We start from the raw sequence: 16,184 nt of genomic DNA, 5'->3' as shown, positions 1-16,184 counted from the left end.
CGCCCCGCCGGGCAGGGCCCTCCCCCGCGCTTCCCCCGCGCGGCGGGGCCGAGGCCCGGCGCGGCTCTATTAAAAAGACACGGTATCTGGAAAAAATCAGAACAATGATTTTAATGTACAAATGCCGTCGCTGCAGCAGGTCTGCGTGTCCCTAGCGGGAACCCCACGGGAAGGGAGCGCAGGCGCGGCGGGGGAACGGCCCTGGGAGCGCCGTCTCCCCGCCCGCGGCAAAGGAGCTACGAGGGGGAGGAGGGCCGGGTTGGGGGCCCGGGCCTGCACACAACACAAGGCGGTCACGGTCCCATCGTGCACACGAGGCAGGAACTTTGCTGCTGAAATTTCTTAAAACTTACCAAAAAACCCCTGAATAACGCGCCGGGACCGAGCTGCTTCCCGGTGGCGCGACGGCGGAAAGGAAACCGTGTCCCCTAACCCCGGGACCAGGCGAGGGCTACATGCAGCAGTATCAATTTCCAGGACATATTACAAATAATCTGAAATTAATCTAGGGTAGGGAAAATAAAAAGAAACTTGCTACAGACACCATATTACACAATAAATTTAGATAATTTAAAAATAAAAAAGGCAAGAGGCAGCATTTCAGCAGCAAAGTGCTCGATAAAAAGTATATTGTAAAGGGACAGTACAAGGGAGGAGGGAGACAGCAGGCGGGGAAGGGTCTCAGAGGAAATACGGCGTGGTTGTTCTAGGAGGAATTACACGTTCTGAATCTGGAACTGCCCGGAATAACTTTGGTTCTCTGGTATTTACATCTTTAAAGACCATGATTGACGCGATATTTCCACAGCGGTAGCAGTAGTTTGGAGCAGACCATACCGTTACCAATTTCTCATCAAACATGAATTTGTAGCCTTCGTGAACTAGCTGGTGCGCTCTGCAGATGAGTTTCAAGTTGTTGATGTGGACAAACTGTAAAGGGAAGAAGGAAGGTCAGTTCTCTCCCAGCAGCTGCACGCCGCCGCCCGCACAACAGCCCTGGCGCGCGCACGCCGTGAAGGGGTTAAAGAGCAGCTTTGTCACCCAGTGCACTGAAAAAAACCATTCGGGTTTCGGGCAGTGAAGAACAGCCGTGAAATACAGGCGACGGCCGCGATGCCCAAGTCTCTGCCGCCCGCAAGGCTCGATCCTTCCCGAACGTGCTGCGGAAAGGCCGCGGGGACAACGCACGGCACGAGGGCGGCACCCCTAACGCGGCCAGGTCGGGAGCCCGGGAAGCTCAGCGCGGGTCAGCCCCGAGAACTCTGCTCACCGGCTTCCAAAGCAACAAAGGTTGAGTCAAGAATTGCTAAGAAAAAGTTGGGTTTTTTTTTCTCCTAAATCCTTAGAAAAGCATTCTACACGAACCCTGGTGATGCTGCTCACTCTCACTGCCTTATACGTCTTTAAAGCAACGTCAGCATCATCACATCTGGCAGCTGCGTTTATGCCTTTAAGTTCAAACAGCTCACTTTTTCCCGTTGCCTTGAGCAAACCTCCCCCACCACAACTGACTCACAGCGGTCTCGCAAGGGAAGTTCGCCACCTCACAGTGCCCCGATCCATTCGTCGCCAGGGTAAATATCAAACTTGTAGCTGAACACTTCAATTTATCGCGTGCCTGCAATTACTTATGTTGCACACAACAGCATCGTTACCTCATTCGTCACCTTGGCACCGAAGAGCCAGCCCGCTCCTCGCGGACTGATCGCCCACGTGTCGACATCTTCCGGATCAGACCAAACGAGGTCACAGAAGGCGCCTTTGTGAGGAATTTCTTGATTACGTTCAATGGTTCGAATTTGATCGAGCGTCTTGATGTCTGGAGAGAGGCCACCATGCACACAGAGAATCTGCTCATCTATTAACTGGAGAAAACAAAGACACGTGTGCCAACGCTCGAGGTTTAGTCCAGGCCAGAACGCTGCCAGCGTGACCCTGGCCCGTCACCAATTCTAGCAGTCGCATTTAGACAAGACAATATTTTTGTAACGTGGGGTTTACACTTACAGCTGCTATTGTGAGCATGTCGAAGACTTTGGTACAGTATCTCCAAGCGTTAGCATTTCCGTATTTGGTTTGGCACTCGTCTGTTAAATAGAGAATTTTTTTCCTCTTAATGGATCAGAAGGAATCCAGGCAATAAGATCAGAGGCAAACACTTACAGCAGAACTCGGAAGTCAGGGGTAAAATCAAAGCCCTAGCAGCAGCCCCGGTAAGCGGTCGGTGGGAAGCGCTCAGTCCTGCCGCGGGCCAGGCCGCCCGCGGGAAGGGACCGAGGCGCCTCCTGGGCTTCGCCTCCTGCGCAGCGCGCCGGGCGGTGCAAAGAAAGCGGGCTCTCGTGCAGCGCAGCTGACGACGCTCTCGCTGCTTCCCGCGGCTGCCCGGCGGGGGCTGACCCGACTGCAGCAGCCGAGGGCGCAAACCAGCAGATTTTACATGGGAGAATTGAGGCAGAACGCGTGAACCGGCCGGGCCAGTGGAAGATATTCTTCCACAAATGGGAGCTACGGTGGCTTTGCTTAAAGCCACACGAACGTGGCCATAAACCCGGCGGGCAGGCGTTTCTTACGCGCCCTGAGAACATTTGTACTTGCTCTCGTTGACACGTTATCCAAAAGAAGGTATGCTACAGACATTATTCTTTGCGGCAGGTGTTGGATTTTTTCCAGGATTTCCTCAGGTTTTATCAAAGCCTCACACAACAACAAAGAAGTTTCCAAGCAATTTAATTCCCTGTTTTTCAAACAGTTGTTCTGTTGCTTATTTCTTGCCAGTGGCATTTTCCCAGATCCTCACTGCTGACAATAAATGCCTTCCACAGCACACTCCGTGTACGATCCCCATTTTTAGTTATGCTGACAGTTAAGGGGAACGACGGTAACATCACGGCTTCATGTAGGACCTTTCATTACAAGAGACCGGAGCACGTTCTGTGTGAATGTACGCTCTTGCTCTGTCTCTAACATTGAATGTGGTACCAAAAAACAAACAGAAAACCCAGATGCTGGAGGAAAAGCGCGGTGAGAACTGGGCTAAACCACGTTCACGAACACAACGATCACGTTAACAAACGACGACATTCCAGTCCTACGGAGCCCACTTCCCATCCAGCCCCAGGCAGCGCTGCACTCAGGACAGGTTTCCCAAGGGAAAATGCCCTACTCGGTTATTACGCGTTAGCCCCCATTCAGAAATCGTTTGGGTAAAGACTTACCATAAAATCCATACACTTGTGTTATCTGCCTGCTTTCATGATTGCCTCGTAACAGTGTGATACGATCGGGCCACTTAGCTTTGAGTGCAAGAAGGTAAGTGAAAGTCTCAAGACTATAATAACCTCTATCTACAAAGTCACCCTGCAAGTCAAAAACATATTCGTAAATGGAGAAACAGTCAAATGGAAAAACGCAGAGCAACACACCCGTCCTACGTTTCTCGCAGAGCATAAAGGAAACTGAGGCCGGAGGGAAGCCGGATCTGCTTGGAGCCGCGAGTACGCGTTCCCTGGTCAGCGGGAGCTTCGGGTTTGAGGCGGCACGCCGTCCTCGCGCCAGAGCTGCCCGCGCGCGACCCGGCGGACCCTCGGGACGCCCCTTGCTGCGCGACGGGCACCGCGCCGCTCGCGCTTCGCTCAACAGAACGGAGCCCGCGCGCAGAGGCCGGGCAGCAGAAGCAAACCCGGCGCCCGCGGGCCCGGCCCGAGGCCCAGCCAGCGCGTCGGGGGCTGAGCTTTCGGCTCCCTCGGCGAGCGCCAGGCGAGAGCCGGGCCGAGCACGGCGCGCACGTACCATGAAGATGTAGTTGGTGTCGGGGACCTGCCCGCCGGTCCGGAACAGCTCGCACAGGTCATAGAACTGCGGGGGGAAGCGGGGGCTGAGGGCCGCGCCCGCCGGCGGCACCGGGGCCCGGGCGGGGGCTGCGCCGGGCAGGGCCGGGGCGCGGCGGGGCGGCCGTTACCTGCCCGTGGATGTCCCCGCAGACGGTGACGGGCGTGGAGACGGGCTGGACGTTGGACTCCTCCAGCAGCAGGTCGCACACGTAGTCGCAGAGGCGCTGCGGGAGAAGAGCGGGTCAGCACCGGCCCCGGCCCGCCCGGGCCCCGCCCCGGCCCCGCCGCCGCCCGCCGCGGCCGCACCTTGAGGTCGTTCTCGGGCAGGTACTTGCAGAGCCGCGCGATCTCCACGTACTTGTCCAGGTCCAGCGGCGCCATCTTGGGACGGCGGCTCGGGGCCGGAAGCGGGACCCGGCACTTCCGGGGAGCGCCGCGGGCCGCCAGCGGAAGCCCGGGGCACTTCCGGCGGGCGCGGGCCGGAAGGCGGCAGCCGCTTCCGCCCGGGGCCGCCCTGCCCCCGGCCCGCCATGGGGCCGCGGGCGCCGCCGCTGCTGGAGCCGGGCCGCCGCCCGCAGCCGGCCAAGTGGTGAGCGCGGCGGGGGGGCCCCGGCGCGGCCCGGCCCGGCCCGGCGCGGCTTGGCTTGGCTCGGCTCGGCTCGGCTCGGCTCGGCCCGGCTGAGCGCTGCCCCTCGCTTCCCGCAGGTACCGGCTGTCGCCGCGCGGGGAGCGGCCCCGCGGGCGCGTGGGCCACGGCTGCCTCTTCCTGCCGGGCGCGGGGCCCGGCCGCGTCCTGCTCCTGGGCGGCGCCGACCCCGCCGGCGCCTTCGCGGACGCCCACTTCGTGGAGCTGGGTGAGCGCCGGGCCGGGGCCGGGCCGGGGGGGACGCGGGGCCGCGGGGCCGCCGCCGACCGCGCTCTCCGCTGCCCGCAGGCGCGCACCGCTGGGCCCCGGCCGGCTGGAGCGGGCTGCGGCCGCGCTACGAGCACGCCACCTTCCTGCCCGCCGCCGCCCCCCCGCGCCTCTGGGTCTTCGGCGGCGCCCACCCGGAGGGGAACCGGAGCTGCGTCCAGGTGCTGGACCTGGGTGAGTGCCCGAGGGCCCGGCGAACCGGGCCCCGAACGGCCGGCCCGCCCGCAGAGGCCGCCCAAAGGCTCCCCCGGTTCGGTCTCCGCGCTCCGAGGTACGGAGCCCCGGGAGCCGCGGGTGTGCGGGACGGGCCAGCCGCAAAGCCGCTGCCAGGCTCCTCCACGGGAAAGGGAGCGGAGCGTGTTTTCCGTTACCGCGTTGATTGCTTCGTTACTCAAATGTCTTAATTAGAAAGAGGAACCTGGGAGAGCCCTGAAGTGAGTGGTGTTCAGCCACTGCCTCGGACATTCCACACGTCCTCGGCCGCCATAGGAGACCGTCTGTACGTCTTCGGAGGGGGGGACAAAGGAGCAGAACCCGTTACAGACCAGCGGCTCCACGTCTTTGACACAGGTACCTCTGGAGGCGCGAAGGGCCGTGGTGCCGGACGGTGGAGTCCCTCCTCTGTTGAGTGGGGGTTTTCCAGATTCAGTCACAGACATGGAAACGTTGGGGCCCTGCTTCGGCCACAAGTTTAAATGGACGGGCGGACGGTCCTCACTCTTGTCTTGATGTAGTCACTGGGAACTGGGGCCAAAGTGGCAGTGCGAAGCTCTGGGCCGAGGAGCGCCGCGGGAGATGGGAGCGGTTTGCCACGCTTGCCCACCAGCTGATTCCTTTCGGCGGTGGCATCGTCCTGCACCGCTCCCGTTCTGCCAGCGTTGTCCCCTCCGTTCTTACGGCCCTGTGTGCACCAGAAAGCGTTTGCTTTCCCGTTTGAATTAATCTGCCCTGCTCCTGGGTGACCCGAACAGCCCAGGGCGCGCCGTCGGAGGGCTCGCCTGCGCTTCGCGATACAGCGTTAACTCTCCTGACCCCGCTGGAGGCCTTAGGAAGCCTCGGCAGGGCGCTGGCGTCGCCGCTTTGCAGAGCGTCCTGAGTTTTCTCCCTAATGCGCGTCTGCTCCCATTTTTAGCCACCTTGACCTGGTCCCAGCCAGATACTCATGGCGACCCCCCCTCTCCTCGGCACGGACACGTCGTGGTTGCAGTCGGGACCAAACTCTTCATCCATGGAGGTTTAGCCGGTGATGTTTTTTACAATGATCTGTTCTGCATCGACATCAGTAAGTGTGGACATAGGGGCTGCAGAGCAGTAACTGCTCTGTGATGTGTTTTGATTTTGGGGAACCTTTTTTCTAAAAGATCAGTTCTTAAGTGCTTAAAATATTACCGTATTTGTTTAAAACAACAAAACTCTGGGTTTCTTATAATGCATAACCACGGCCGTGTTCTTTTTCTCCACCAGCTGACATGAGGTGGGTTAAGATACCAGCCACCGGCGACGTCCCGGGAGGACGGGCATCCCACTCCTCCGCCGCGTTTAAAGAGCACGTGTACATTTTTGGCGGCATGGGCCCGGGCGGGGCGCTGGACACCACGTACAAGTACCACACAGGTAGGGACGCTTCTCAGCTGCGTAACGGCGCGCGCCAGCCTGTTGGAAAAGGCACTGCCCCCTCAGCCTCCCGGTAGTCGGTGTCCTTGCGCCGGAGTGACGCCAGTACAAGACAGAACGCTGAAATGCTCCCTAATGTTGAAAAACTAGTCCCGTTAACGATGTCATTGCGCCAGCGTGCTTTTTGAGCCCGTGAAGCTACATTTGAAGGTGTGAATGTCTCTCTTTGCACTGCAGAGAAGCAGCAGTGGACGCTCCTGCAGTTTGACCCCCCTCTGCCCGCTGGGAGGCTGGACCACGCCATGTGCGTCGTTCCCTGGCGGGCCGGCAACACCGGAGCCACCCCGCGGGACGTGGGAGCCAGGGAAGAGTCGCCCGCGGCCGAGGAAGGGGGCCGTGCCGAGGACGCGGTCGTGCACCTGCTGTTAGTATTTGGGGGGATGGACATGCGGGGGGAGGTCCACAGGGACTGCCTGGTCAGCCTGATCCAGTAGCCGAGCTGCCACCCCTGTTCTACACCGTTTTTGTGCCGCTGTCAGATTGTTAATTTTTCTTTCCAATAAATAAATCCTCGCCCCCAGACGGACGCCACCGCAGCCCAAGGTGCGGGTGCTGCCGCCGTACGCAGGCCTGGCCCCCGCTGCTGCGCAGCCGCTCTCGCACGAGAGCCTGGAAGGGCTTGCGCTGCCTGGAGGCTTCCAGCGGAGGAGGCTCCCACACTGCTGGCTGCAAAGCCAGGGCGTTACCGGCAAACAGAGGGCTTCGGGGGGTGAGCGAGTTCCATCTTTCACTATTTTGAAAATGAGTGAATGAAAACCAGAAAGAAAATGTCCCCCACACCAGGGAAGGCATAAAAAAAGCGCTCGGTGTTTTTGGGGAGGCGTTAGAGCAGGCACCACACAAGCTCCTGTACCTGGTTCAATCTCTTACCCAAGCCCATGGTCAAATAAAAAGACTGAGTTCCAATTAGGCTTTTTTTTTTTTAAAAAAAAAAAAAACACCATTTAGTTTTCAGTCTTCAGAGCCCTGGTCTGGTGTCTCATGCGACTCCAGTACTGCAGGAAGCTGAGCTGGTGGCCTCCTCTCCCTCACACGCTGGGCAGCGGCGCCCAGGCTGCGTCAGCGCTGCTGCAGCTTCCAGGCCTTGCCCTTCTCCTTTCCAGCTGCCTCCACTCCTCTTCCTCAGGAGAAGCTGCGGCGCAGGCGGCCTCCAGGTGGCACAAGGCTGACCCGAGGCAGGGCTGGCACCATCCATGCCGCCCACGCCAGCGGCCCCCACGGCTCGGGCCTAACGCGCAGCCTGGCTGAACCGAGCTGCTGTGACCAGGCCACGGAGACACAGAACGCGCCAAGGCCCAGTGTAAATAACAAATTTATTGTGGTCACTTCAGGTAGAAAAGTTCTACACCAAGCTCCCATGACCGAGTTGTTAAATAGAACGCCTCACTGCCAGTACTCCTAACCCCACTGTCGCATTTACACCCCCCCGCGACGCCTCCCTCCCCAGACATCGAGCAACTGCTAACGAAAAGCAGGATACAGCCACGTCGGGCTAGCGGTTCCAGCTCCACTCACAGGTGAAGATTCAGAGTTACATTCCAGATTAAGAGTTCAATATTTTAAACAAGTGTTCCTGAGTCCAATATATACACACACCACATCGGGAGATGCCGCTATCTACAACTCGTCCTTCTCCGCTGCTTCCTCTTCCCCCGGGGGAGGGCCTGCGCTGCCGTAGAGCTTGCTGACAATTGGCTGAACCACTTCCTCCAGCTCCTTCTTTTTGGCTTTGAAGTCTTCAATGTCTGCGTCTTGGTGGCTTTCCAGCCACTCAATCTTTTCCTCCACCGCTTTCTCTATTGTTTCTTTGTCTTCGGAGGACAGCTTACCGCCCAGCTTCTCCTTGTCCCCAATCTGATTCTTCAGAGAATAGGCGTAGCTTTCCAGCTCATTCCGGGCATCGATGCGTTCCTTAAGCTTCTTGTCTTCCTCGGCGAACTTCTCGGCATCGTTCACCATCCTCTCGATCTCCTCTGGCGTCAGCCGATTCTGATCGTTGGTAATGGTGATCTTGTTTTTGTTGCCGGTGCCCTTGTCTTCAGCCGTGACCCGGAGGATCCCGTTCACGTCTATTTCGAAGGTAACTTCGATCTGGGGCACGCCCCGGGGGGCGGGCGGGATGCCAGTGAGATCAAACGTCCCCAGCAGATGGTTATCCTTGGTGAGGGGACGCTCACCTAGAAGACACAATTAGACACTGTTTCTTTCTTTCCTGGCTGTGGTTTGTACTTTGCAAAACCACAAACTACACCCTTTTAAAGGCAAGGTTTTAATTTCAACCCAACATCTGTCTAGGTGCCTCCCCGGCACCAGCTCTTACTCCGAGCGCTCTTCAGAACAGAACCATGGAGAAACACACATTTGAAAAGAATCCCAGTAACAGCTTTTGATGCAGGTCAAGAAGCCTGATCAGAGCAGCTTCAGGAAGCCAGCGCTGTCACCAAGCTCTTCTCCCTAAGGAGAGCTCCAAAACCATCTAGAAACATCTGCAGCAAGACAGCAGCAACTATCACAGTCCTACAGCCAGATTCCCGCTGTCAACACAGGCCACCACAGGTGACACGTACCTTCGTAGACCTTGATCGTCACGGTTGGCTGATTGTCAGAAGCTGTGGAGAAGATCTGAGACTTCTTTGTGGGAACAACAGTGTTTCTGGGGATCAGCTTAGTCATCACGCCACCGACGGTCTCAATGCCAAGCGTCAGAGGGCAGACATCGAGCAACACCAAGTCACCTGTAACAGAGCAAGGGCGGAGGTGATGTCACTCGGCCTGAACGAACACCGCATCTCACCGCTGCAGACTGCATCCCAAGGTCTCAGAGGCACAAAGCTTCTAACGGACTGGAAAAGAGCTGCTACAACATTTGCCAGTAACCAATACCCACGACTGCGAGTCAACACCCGGAGCGGCAGGGAAGGCGTCATTACCTGTGTCCTGGTCCCCAGAGAGAACGCCAGCCTGGACAGCCGCGCCGTAGGCTACAGCCTCGTCGGGATTGATGCCACGAGAAGGCTCCTTCCCATTGAAGAACTCTTTAACTAGCTGCTGTATTTTGGGGATGCGAGTAGAGCCGCCAACAAGAACAATCTCATCAATGTCAGACTTCTTTAGGTCAGAATCTTCCAGAACCTTCTGAACAGGCTTCATAGTGGAGCGGAACAGGTCCTAGGAAGACCAAGAAAGCCCAGGACTAAGGCTGTATTCCCACATGCCGAGCCTCCGAATGATGCAGCCCCAGGGTGCAAAGGGCAGCCGCTATGGAGGAGGAACACCCGCTGGCTTGTGGCCAGCCTTGATGGGCCCTCAGCTGCCATCAGCACGCACGCAGCCCCAGCCACCCCAGCAAGGAGCAGCTGCCTGCTTCTCAGTGCAAGCGCAGTTATTTATACCCCGAAGCGCAGTGTCACAGCATGAGGTGCTGCGCATTCGTAAGCCTCCAATTAGAGATGAGGCGACGTAACTTTACCTTTTAAACTTACCATGTTCAGCTCCTCAAACTTGGCTCGAGTAAGTGTCTCCGAAAAATCCTCTCCTTCAAAGAAGGATTCTATTTCAATTCTAGCCTGGTGCTGAGATGACAAGGCTCGCTTTGCTTTCTCCACTTCCCGTCTTAACTTCTGCACAGCCCTGTTATCCTTCCTGACATCTTTTCCAGTTTTCTTCTTGTAGAGTTTGATGAAGTGCTCCATAACGCGCTGGTCAAAGTCTTCTCCACCCAGGTGAGTGTCGCCATTAGTAGCCACAACTTCAAAGACTCCGTTGTCAATTGTGAGGAGGGAGACATCGAAAGTTCCACCGCCCAAGTCAAACACGAGGATGTTCTTCTCCCCCTCTCTCTTGTCCAATCCATACGCAATGGCAGCGGCCGTTCTGCAGAGGGAACGGCCCGTTTAGAAAACTGGGACTACCACCCCCACCGCCCCAGCGGGCAGGATAGGGCAGGCTACTTACGGCTCGTTAATAATTCTCATCACGTTCAACCCAGCAATAGTACCAGCATCTTTCGTAGCCTGACGCTGAGCATCATTGAAGTAGGCTGGCACAGTAACAACAGCGTGGGTAACCTGAGTCAGGGACACAAGAAATGAAAAAAACACGTAGCTGGTAAATAACCATAGCAATGGAGTACCCCATTGTTCTTCAAAGCGAAGTAGAAACCCACCAGCAGCTGAGCCCATTCATCTGGGCTGCCCACAGGGCCAGCAGCACTGAGCAGAGTTCAGGACTGCAAGGTCAGTCCACAGATCCAGCCCACCCATCTTAGTTTTGTTAAGCTGCTGCTTTAACTTCTTACTAGTAGCGCTCATGAACTTACTTTCTTCCCCAAGTAAGCCTCTGCAGTTTCCTTCATCTTTGTCAGGACCATAGCAGAAATTTCTTCAGGAGCAAACGTTTTTGTCTGTCCACCTCCAACATCGACTTGAATATGGGGCTTGGCTTTCTTTTCCACCACCTGAAAAGAACCACGGATACTGTCCTATTCCAGCAGTGCAGAGAAGCATTCCCACTTGTCCGACTGTTTCTTTCTCTGAAGATTAAGCAAAGCCTCTACAGCAGACACAATCTGAATGCTAGCTAAGACAAGGAACCGTTGTCTGTACACCATGGCCACATCACTGCACCCTAACCCTCTCCAGCGCTGCTCAAAAGGGCGCCGTGGCTCAGGAGCCTCGCCTTTCTCAGCTGAGAGGCGGGCAGGGGCATCTGCAGCCCGCTCCTCTGCCCGGACACCCGGCCCCTCCCGCCATCCGCGCTCGGGCCCACCTTGAACGGCAGGTACTTGATGTCCTGCTGCACGGAGGGGTCGTTCCAGGTGCGACCGATGAGCCGCTTGGCATCGAACACGGTGTTCTCGGGGTTGGACGTCAGCTGGTTCTTGGCAGCGTCCCCGATCAAGCGCTCCCCCTCGGGCGTGAACGCCACGTAGGACGGCGTGATGCGGTTGCCCTGGTCGTTGGCGATGATTTCCACCCGGCCATTCTTAAAGACGCCCACGCTGCGGGGCAACGGAGCCGTCAGGCGGCGCCGGGGCCTGCACCCCCGCTCCGCTGCTTCCTCCCTCCCCGGGCCCCGCTTCCCCCCCCAGGCCCCGCATCCCCCGTGGGCCCGCAGGCCCAGCCGGCCCCCCCCCAGCCCCGGGGCCTCCCTCCCGCGCCCCGGGCCCGCTCCCCACGTACCAGGAGTAGGTGGTGCCAAGGTCGATGCCGACCACCGTGCCCACATCCTCCTTCTTCTCCTCCTCCTCCGCCCGCGCGGCGCCCAGCAGCAGCAGCGCCCACAGGAGGTGCCTCATGGCGACCGACCGCTCGCCCTGCCGAAAACCCGCCGGTCACAAAATGGAGGCGCCACGTGCGCGGCCGCCGCCGGCAGCGGCACCGCCCGCCCGCCCGCGCCCCCCCCCACCCCCCCGGGCCGCCCCAGGCCCCGCGGGCCCCCCCCCGCCCTTACCCTCGCCGTCAGCGCCGAGACCGCCGCGCCCCCAACTGCTGCTGAGGGCCCAGGCCGCGCCGCCCGCCCTTATATACCCTCCGTTACTCCTTCGTGGAGGCTCACCATTGGCTGCCGAGCCCGCGCTGGAGCCTCTCCATTGGTTGGCCGCTACTAAGCTGGCCTTCCTTGATTGGCGAGAACCAGGCGGTCCCTCTGACACGCCTGGCGCGCCCCGCTCCCGCCGTCCCATTGGCTCACCCCGCCGGCGCCGCGGGCCTATCAGCAGCGAAGCGTGAGCCAAGCGGAGCGAGGCCATTGGCTGGGGGCGGCCGCCATGGCGAGGCCGGGGCAGGGGCCGGCGGGACCTTCTGGAAGTTTCCATGGTTACCGGCCCCGCGGGACGGAGCCCGCCATGGCGGGGGTCGGCCCTGGCGGCCCGCGGCCCCGCGACGCCTCCCGCCCCGCGGCGGCCCTGGCAGCGCCCCGGGACCCCGTGAGGGAGGTGCGGTGAGGCAGGGGCCCCGCGGCGGCCCCGGGGCCTGGCCCTGGCCCGGTGCACGCATGCCGCTGCAGCCGAGTAGGGTCTGGCCCGGCGGGGCCTCCCGAGCCCGCGGGCCGGCGCCCGTCAGCCCCCGTCCCGGAGCGGCCGCCGAAGCGCTGGGGACAGGGTGGCGGCGAGGGCGGGCAGCCCTGAGGAGCCGCAGGCTTCTCCACACAGGACCCCGTGCGGGGCCCGTCCCCGGGCAGGGGCGCTGCGCTGGCCCCGGCGGCAGAGCCGGCAGGGCTGGAGGAGGGCACTTGCCACCTTCCGATCCGTGATGTCTCAGCACCGAGTCACCGCATCCTCGCTCAGACGTAACTCAGGACCCGGTGTTACATCAGCCCCTGGGCTTCTCGGGATGGGAAGCTCCACGGGAAGGCGCAGTCCCTAGGAGTGACCCGCCCGGGTCACCCTGTGTTACCTGGGCAGCGGGCCTGGCTGCGTCTCCGCCGTCCGTTGGCTTACACGTCTGCGGGTCGTGCATACCTAGGTGATGCACCTGCTTATATTTAAAATCACATTTTAAAGCACAAGGTACAACTATGGAACTCCAAATTAGAAATGAAAGTTTTGGGTGGTTGAGGAGTGACATAAGATGGGAAACTAAGAGTTGTTCGTTCACCTTTGGATGATATCAGATCTGAGATCTAACAAAAATAATGTTGGGTAATTGTAGTATAAAAGAAGTGGCTACAAATAGAGAGACAGCGCTGTGTTTAGGCAGCGTTCTGCGGGTGCAGATGACTTCCTTCAAAAGTTACCTCTGGTGCCAGCAGGGCCTGGCCCAGCTGCCGGGGTTTCATGCGATTACAAAGCGAGACGTTGTCGAAAGACTTTGTTGTTACTCAGCTCACATCTGGAAATGCCACCATGACCTTGATACTGTTCTTTCTATTTTGAAGTATATTCTGCGTCCTTTGTATCTGTTTGTGGTTCTCATTTTTTAATTGGATTATATCTGCATTGCATTCACATTGGTTTGGTTTTCTCCTTCTAAAAATCCTGAGGTGTCTGAGGCAAATTACTGAGCTTAGTCCTTGGAAGAGAGTTACCTCCTGGTATAGCTAGGTGTCCTGAGAACTGTAAATAATGTAAGCATTTTATTTCTTCTTAGGAAACCTGGTGCTGACAAGGCGGGAGGGCCCAGTTTCGTACTTCCAGGCCCTGGGCTCATTTTCCTCCGTTCTCTAGGGCAGGTGCTGTGGTAAATCCAGCCGGTATTCTGCGTTACTGCTGGGAATGCGGCGTGACAGCTGGCTGCGTGGTACCAGACGTTACAGTTTGCTGGTGCCTTGTGTGTTTGGGCTTGATGAAGGTTTTTTTGCTGCATTTCAGTTTGCCATAGTTGTTTCTAAAACGCTATTTGGATATTAAAAATTCAATTACGTAAGACGTTCTCTTTGATCAGGGAAGAGAATTCAGGGCAGTAACTGTGTCAGTTAAGAAAAAGGCTCATAGATAATATTTTGGAGAGCGAGAGATTCAAAGCGTAAACGTTTGGCTTTTGAGTTGCCTGTTGGGAAGAGCTTGGCAGATGACTTGGGCACAAAAAGTAGGAAGCCGTGGGGACTCGGGGAGCGTCCCTTTCCTGCTGAAATCACCGTCGAGCCCAGACACCCTGCCCGTCTTTTTGACTCCTCCGTCCCGGAGGGCTGGCAGCGCTGGGTGACATTCGGAGCCTTGGATCGCTGTCGCCGTGACCGGGCATCCCTCTCCAAGGCGGCCACGCAGCGCCGACCTAGGCTGCAAATGGTGCGTATGCATCTTTTTTTTTTTTTTTCCCCTTGGAGAACAGGCTCGGGACAAATTTTGTGGATTTTGGACTGCGTCCCCCTACGTTGTTCTGTCACGGCGTCTTGTTTTCGACTGTAGGGTTGTACCGGGCCCTGTTCCCTGTCAGCGAGAGCTGTTGGTTTTCTGAGGGTGTCGAAAAAAAAGGGGAAAAGGGAAAAATCGTTCTTGACGGGGAGGCAGGGGCCGGGGGCGGGCGGAGCGGGGGGGCCGACGGCGGAGCTTCGCTCCGCCGTCGGCCCCCCCGCTCCGCCCGCCCCCGGCTGAGGGACTACAAGCCCCGGGCTGAGGGACTACAAGTCCCAGGAGCGCGGTCGCCGTTGCCGCCTGCGCAGTGCCGCGCCTGGCTCGGGGCCGCAGCGGGAGCCGGGGCGCTGGCCGGGTAGGGGAGCGCTCGTCGTCCCCCCCCCCCCCCTTCCCCTCTCCTTCCCCCGCGGCCCCGCTTGGCTTCCCGCCCTCCTGAGGGGCTGAGGAGCGGGGGGAGGCCGGGCCAGGCCGGCCCCTCAGCCCGCGGGGCCTGAGCGAACGCTTCGGTGTTTCAGGGAAGCGAGCGGGAAGGCGGACGGCGCGGCGGGGGAGAGAGGCGCGGCGGGGTCGGTAAGCTGCGTTTGTCCGTGCCCAGCGGCGGGGAGGGGGGGTTCTCCGCTGCCGCCCCGGGAGCGGCGGGGGGACCGAGCCAAGTTGGCCGTAAGATTCCCTCCAGCGTTGATCTGTGCCTTTTTCTTCCCCCCCTGCCAGCCGCCTGCGGCCGGAGCCAGTCCTACCTGCCATGTTAGCGCCTGGGAGCCGGTAGTTCTTGAGGTTTGCGGAGGTATTTGAGAAATTGAAGGACTCGGCGGCTGGGGCCCTCTCTGCTCCCGGCCACCGTGGGATTGGGCAACGAGTCGCCATCGAAGCGGCTCGGCGTGAACGTCGCTGCCGTCTCCTTTATGGCTTTCGCGTTATGCAGGTTTAAAACTTGTAACTTGACAAGTATCCTAACTTCCCTTTTTTGTCACTAATAGACCCCTAACGCTGAAGAACGTGACCGAGCGAGTATCTTGCCTTTTTTCTTGCAAAGTCATGATACTGTGCTCTGAAGGAAGAGAGCTGTTACGATTAAGCTCTCAAACCGAGCATGTGACACTACACTTACTGATAGGTAGAATGCTATTTTTGTGGACGATGCAGTTGCCTCGCAAGTAGAAGCTGCAATTTGAAGATGATGGAGGGGGGAATGGCACGGACGGTACACGAAATCTGAAATACTGTGCTTCTGTAAAAGCAGCAGGATGGTGGTTTTGGAAAACGGGCTTCTAAACTGCTGCTGCCGTGGAGGGTTCAAAAATATTTAAGATACTCCCCACGAGGGTTTTGGTGTGAGGTGTGTCAGGTCCTGGAGAATGTACTCTGTCCTTAGTAGCAGTTGCCCTTCGTGGTGGACCATGGATGGGACGCTTCAGGATCTCGAGAGAAGGGGCTGGGGGCAGCGTTTTTTTGTCAGTTTGAGCGGCTTCGAGTTCTGTACTTCTTCTGACTAAAAGTTTATTAGTATGGCTCCTTACTTAAGGGGAACTCCTCTTTCTGGTATCACAAGCAACTGGAGTATATTTTAGCATGGTTATATGCTTTTGTTGATTTTATGCAACACAGTAGTACCATAATAGATAATTTAGTAGCCAGCTGATCCTATGCATGACTGGTAAGTTCTGTCAAAGGGCATGAGAAATGAGGTGCTCCTTGCACATAAATCTTACTGGATAGACAGTATGTTCAGTGCTAGCTGCAGAGCAGCCACTGGGCAGAAACAAACTCGAGGTATGAGTTTCTTATTAATATTGATTAGATAGCTGAATTGTAGCAAGTTGAAATGCATTTTGCATGTTGCATGCATGTTTTGAGGTGGCGGGTATTGCAACCTGAGAGTTCAGCAGATACCCCCTAGGTCGTGGTGAACTATCCTAATGAAAACTGTTTGTTTTTTTTTTTTATCTCAACTTTGGGAGGTAGGCTGTTAGCTTAT

General features: G+C 58.0%; 4 protein-coding genes across 18 annotated transcripts in view; 2 read left to right on the top strand and 2 right to left on the bottom strand.

Moving 5' to 3' along the window:
* Positions 1–87: 87 nt before the first annotated feature.
* Positions 88–4,330, bottom strand: PPP6C (protein phosphatase 6 catalytic subunit). Of its 2 annotated transcripts, XM_082327646.1 has the most exons (7): positions 4,137–4,330; positions 3,959–4,054; positions 3,790–3,855; positions 3,216–3,357; positions 2,008–2,087; positions 1,656–1,865; positions 88–930 (listed from the first exon to the last, which is right to left on the bottom strand). In XM_082327646.1, exons 1-7 carry the CDS (start codon positions 4,209–4,211, stop codon positions 682–684), a joined length of 918 nt encoding a protein of 305 aa, XP_082183772.1. In that variant the 5' UTR covers positions 4,212–4,330; the 3' UTR covers positions 88–681. The 2 variants fall into 2 exon arrangements, with proteins under 2 accessions (XP_082183772.1, XP_082183771.1); XM_082327645.1 differs by having other exon boundaries at positions 3,216–3,855.
* On the top strand, positions 4,311–7,323 carry RABEPK (Rab9 effector protein with kelch motifs). The gene is made up of 7 exons (XM_082327644.1): positions 4,311–4,419; positions 4,536–4,684; positions 4,765–4,917; positions 5,152–5,313; positions 5,876–6,025; positions 6,208–6,357; positions 6,595–7,323. The coding sequence occupies exons 1-7, from the start codon at positions 4,361–4,363 to the stop codon at positions 6,849–6,851; spliced, it is 1,080 nt and encodes a 359-aa protein (XP_082183770.1). The 5' UTR covers positions 4,311–4,360; the 3' UTR covers positions 6,852–7,323.
* Positions 7,324–7,711: 388 nt separating this feature from the next.
* HSPA5 (heat shock protein family A (Hsp70) member 5) lies at positions 7,712–11,906 on the bottom strand. The gene is made up of 9 exons (XM_082327643.1): positions 11,869–11,906; positions 11,598–11,731; positions 11,185–11,416; positions 10,736–10,873; positions 10,372–10,484; positions 9,900–10,290; positions 9,348–9,585; positions 8,985–9,152; positions 7,712–8,594 (listed from the first exon to the last, which is right to left on the bottom strand). The coding sequence occupies exons 2-9, from the start codon at positions 11,711–11,713 to the stop codon at positions 8,035–8,037; spliced, it is 1,956 nt and encodes a 651-aa protein (XP_082183769.1). The 5' UTR covers positions 11,714–11,731; positions 11,869–11,906; the 3' UTR covers positions 7,712–8,034.
* A 1,076-nt stretch (positions 11,907–12,982) lies between these two features.
* The window catches only part of GAPVD1 (GTPase activating protein and VPS9 domains 1), a 33,993-nt gene continuing 30,791 nt past the window's right edge, over positions 12,983–16,184 (top strand). For 9 of the 14 annotated variants that reach the window (XR_014229865.1, XR_014229866.1, XR_014229867.1 and 6 more), the window contains exon 1: positions 15,000–15,131. Coding sequence is in view for 5 of the 14 variants with exons in the window: in XM_082327713.1 (XP_082183839.1) it covers positions 15,112–15,131 (20 nt within the window). In the remaining 9 variants the exon portion in view is untranslated. The other 5 variants (XM_082327719.1, XM_082327717.1, XM_082327718.1 and 2 more) reach the window with 5 other exon arrangements.

This window comes from Platalea leucorodia, assembly GCF_965183815.1.
Source record: "Platalea leucorodia genome assembly, chromosome: 15".
In the NCBI taxonomy this organism is placed as follows: Eukaryota; Metazoa; Chordata; class Aves; order Pelecaniformes; family Threskiornithidae; genus Platalea; species Platalea leucorodia.
The sequence above is the reverse complement of the archived record's forward strand: the minus strand, read 5'-3'. Positions and strand labels throughout refer to the sequence as shown.

What these genes read in the sequence shown, in the direction of transcription:
- RABEPK (XM_082327644.1), top strand. Translation starts at nt 4,361, where the DNA reads ATGGGGCCGCGGGCGCCGCCGCTGCTGGAGCCGGGCCGCCGCCCGCAG. An exon ending in CGCCCGCAGCCGGCCAAGTG is followed by an intron (nt 4,420 to 4,535) that starts GTGAGCGCGGCG and finishes CGCTTCCCGCAG; the next exon opens with GTACCGGCTGTCGCCGCGCG. An exon ending in CGTCCAGGTGCTGGACCTGG is followed by an intron (nt 4,918 to 5,151) that starts GTGAGTGCCCGA and finishes TGTCTTAATTAG; the next exon opens with AAAGAGGAACCTGGGAGAGC.
- PPP6C (XM_082327645.1), bottom strand. Translation starts at nt 4,211, where the DNA reads ATGGCGCCGCTGGACCTGGACAAGTACGTGGAGATCGCGCGGCTCTGC. An exon ending in GCGGGGACATCCACGGGCAG is followed by an intron (nt 3,856 to 3,958) that starts GTAACGGCCGCC and finishes TTCCCCCCGCAG; the next exon opens with TTCTATGACCTGTGCGAGCT. An exon ending in GTGCCAAGGTGACGAATGAG is followed by an intron (nt 931 to 1,655) that starts GTAACGATGCTG and finishes TTCCCTTTACAG; the next exon opens with TTTGTCCACATCAACAACTT.
- HSPA5 (XM_082327643.1), bottom strand. Translation starts at nt 11,713, where the DNA reads ATGAGGCACCTCCTGTGGGCGCTGCTGCTGCTGGGCGCCGCGCGGGCG. An exon ending in AGTTTGAGGAGCTGAACATG is followed by an intron (nt 9,586 to 9,899) that starts GTAAGTTTAAAA and finishes TGGTCTTCCTAG; the next exon opens with GACCTGTTCCGCTCCACTAT. An exon ending in GACGATCAAGGTCTACGAAG is followed by an intron (nt 8,595 to 8,984) that starts GTACGTGTCACC and finishes TGTGTCTTCTAG; the next exon opens with GTGAGCGTCCCCTCACCAAG.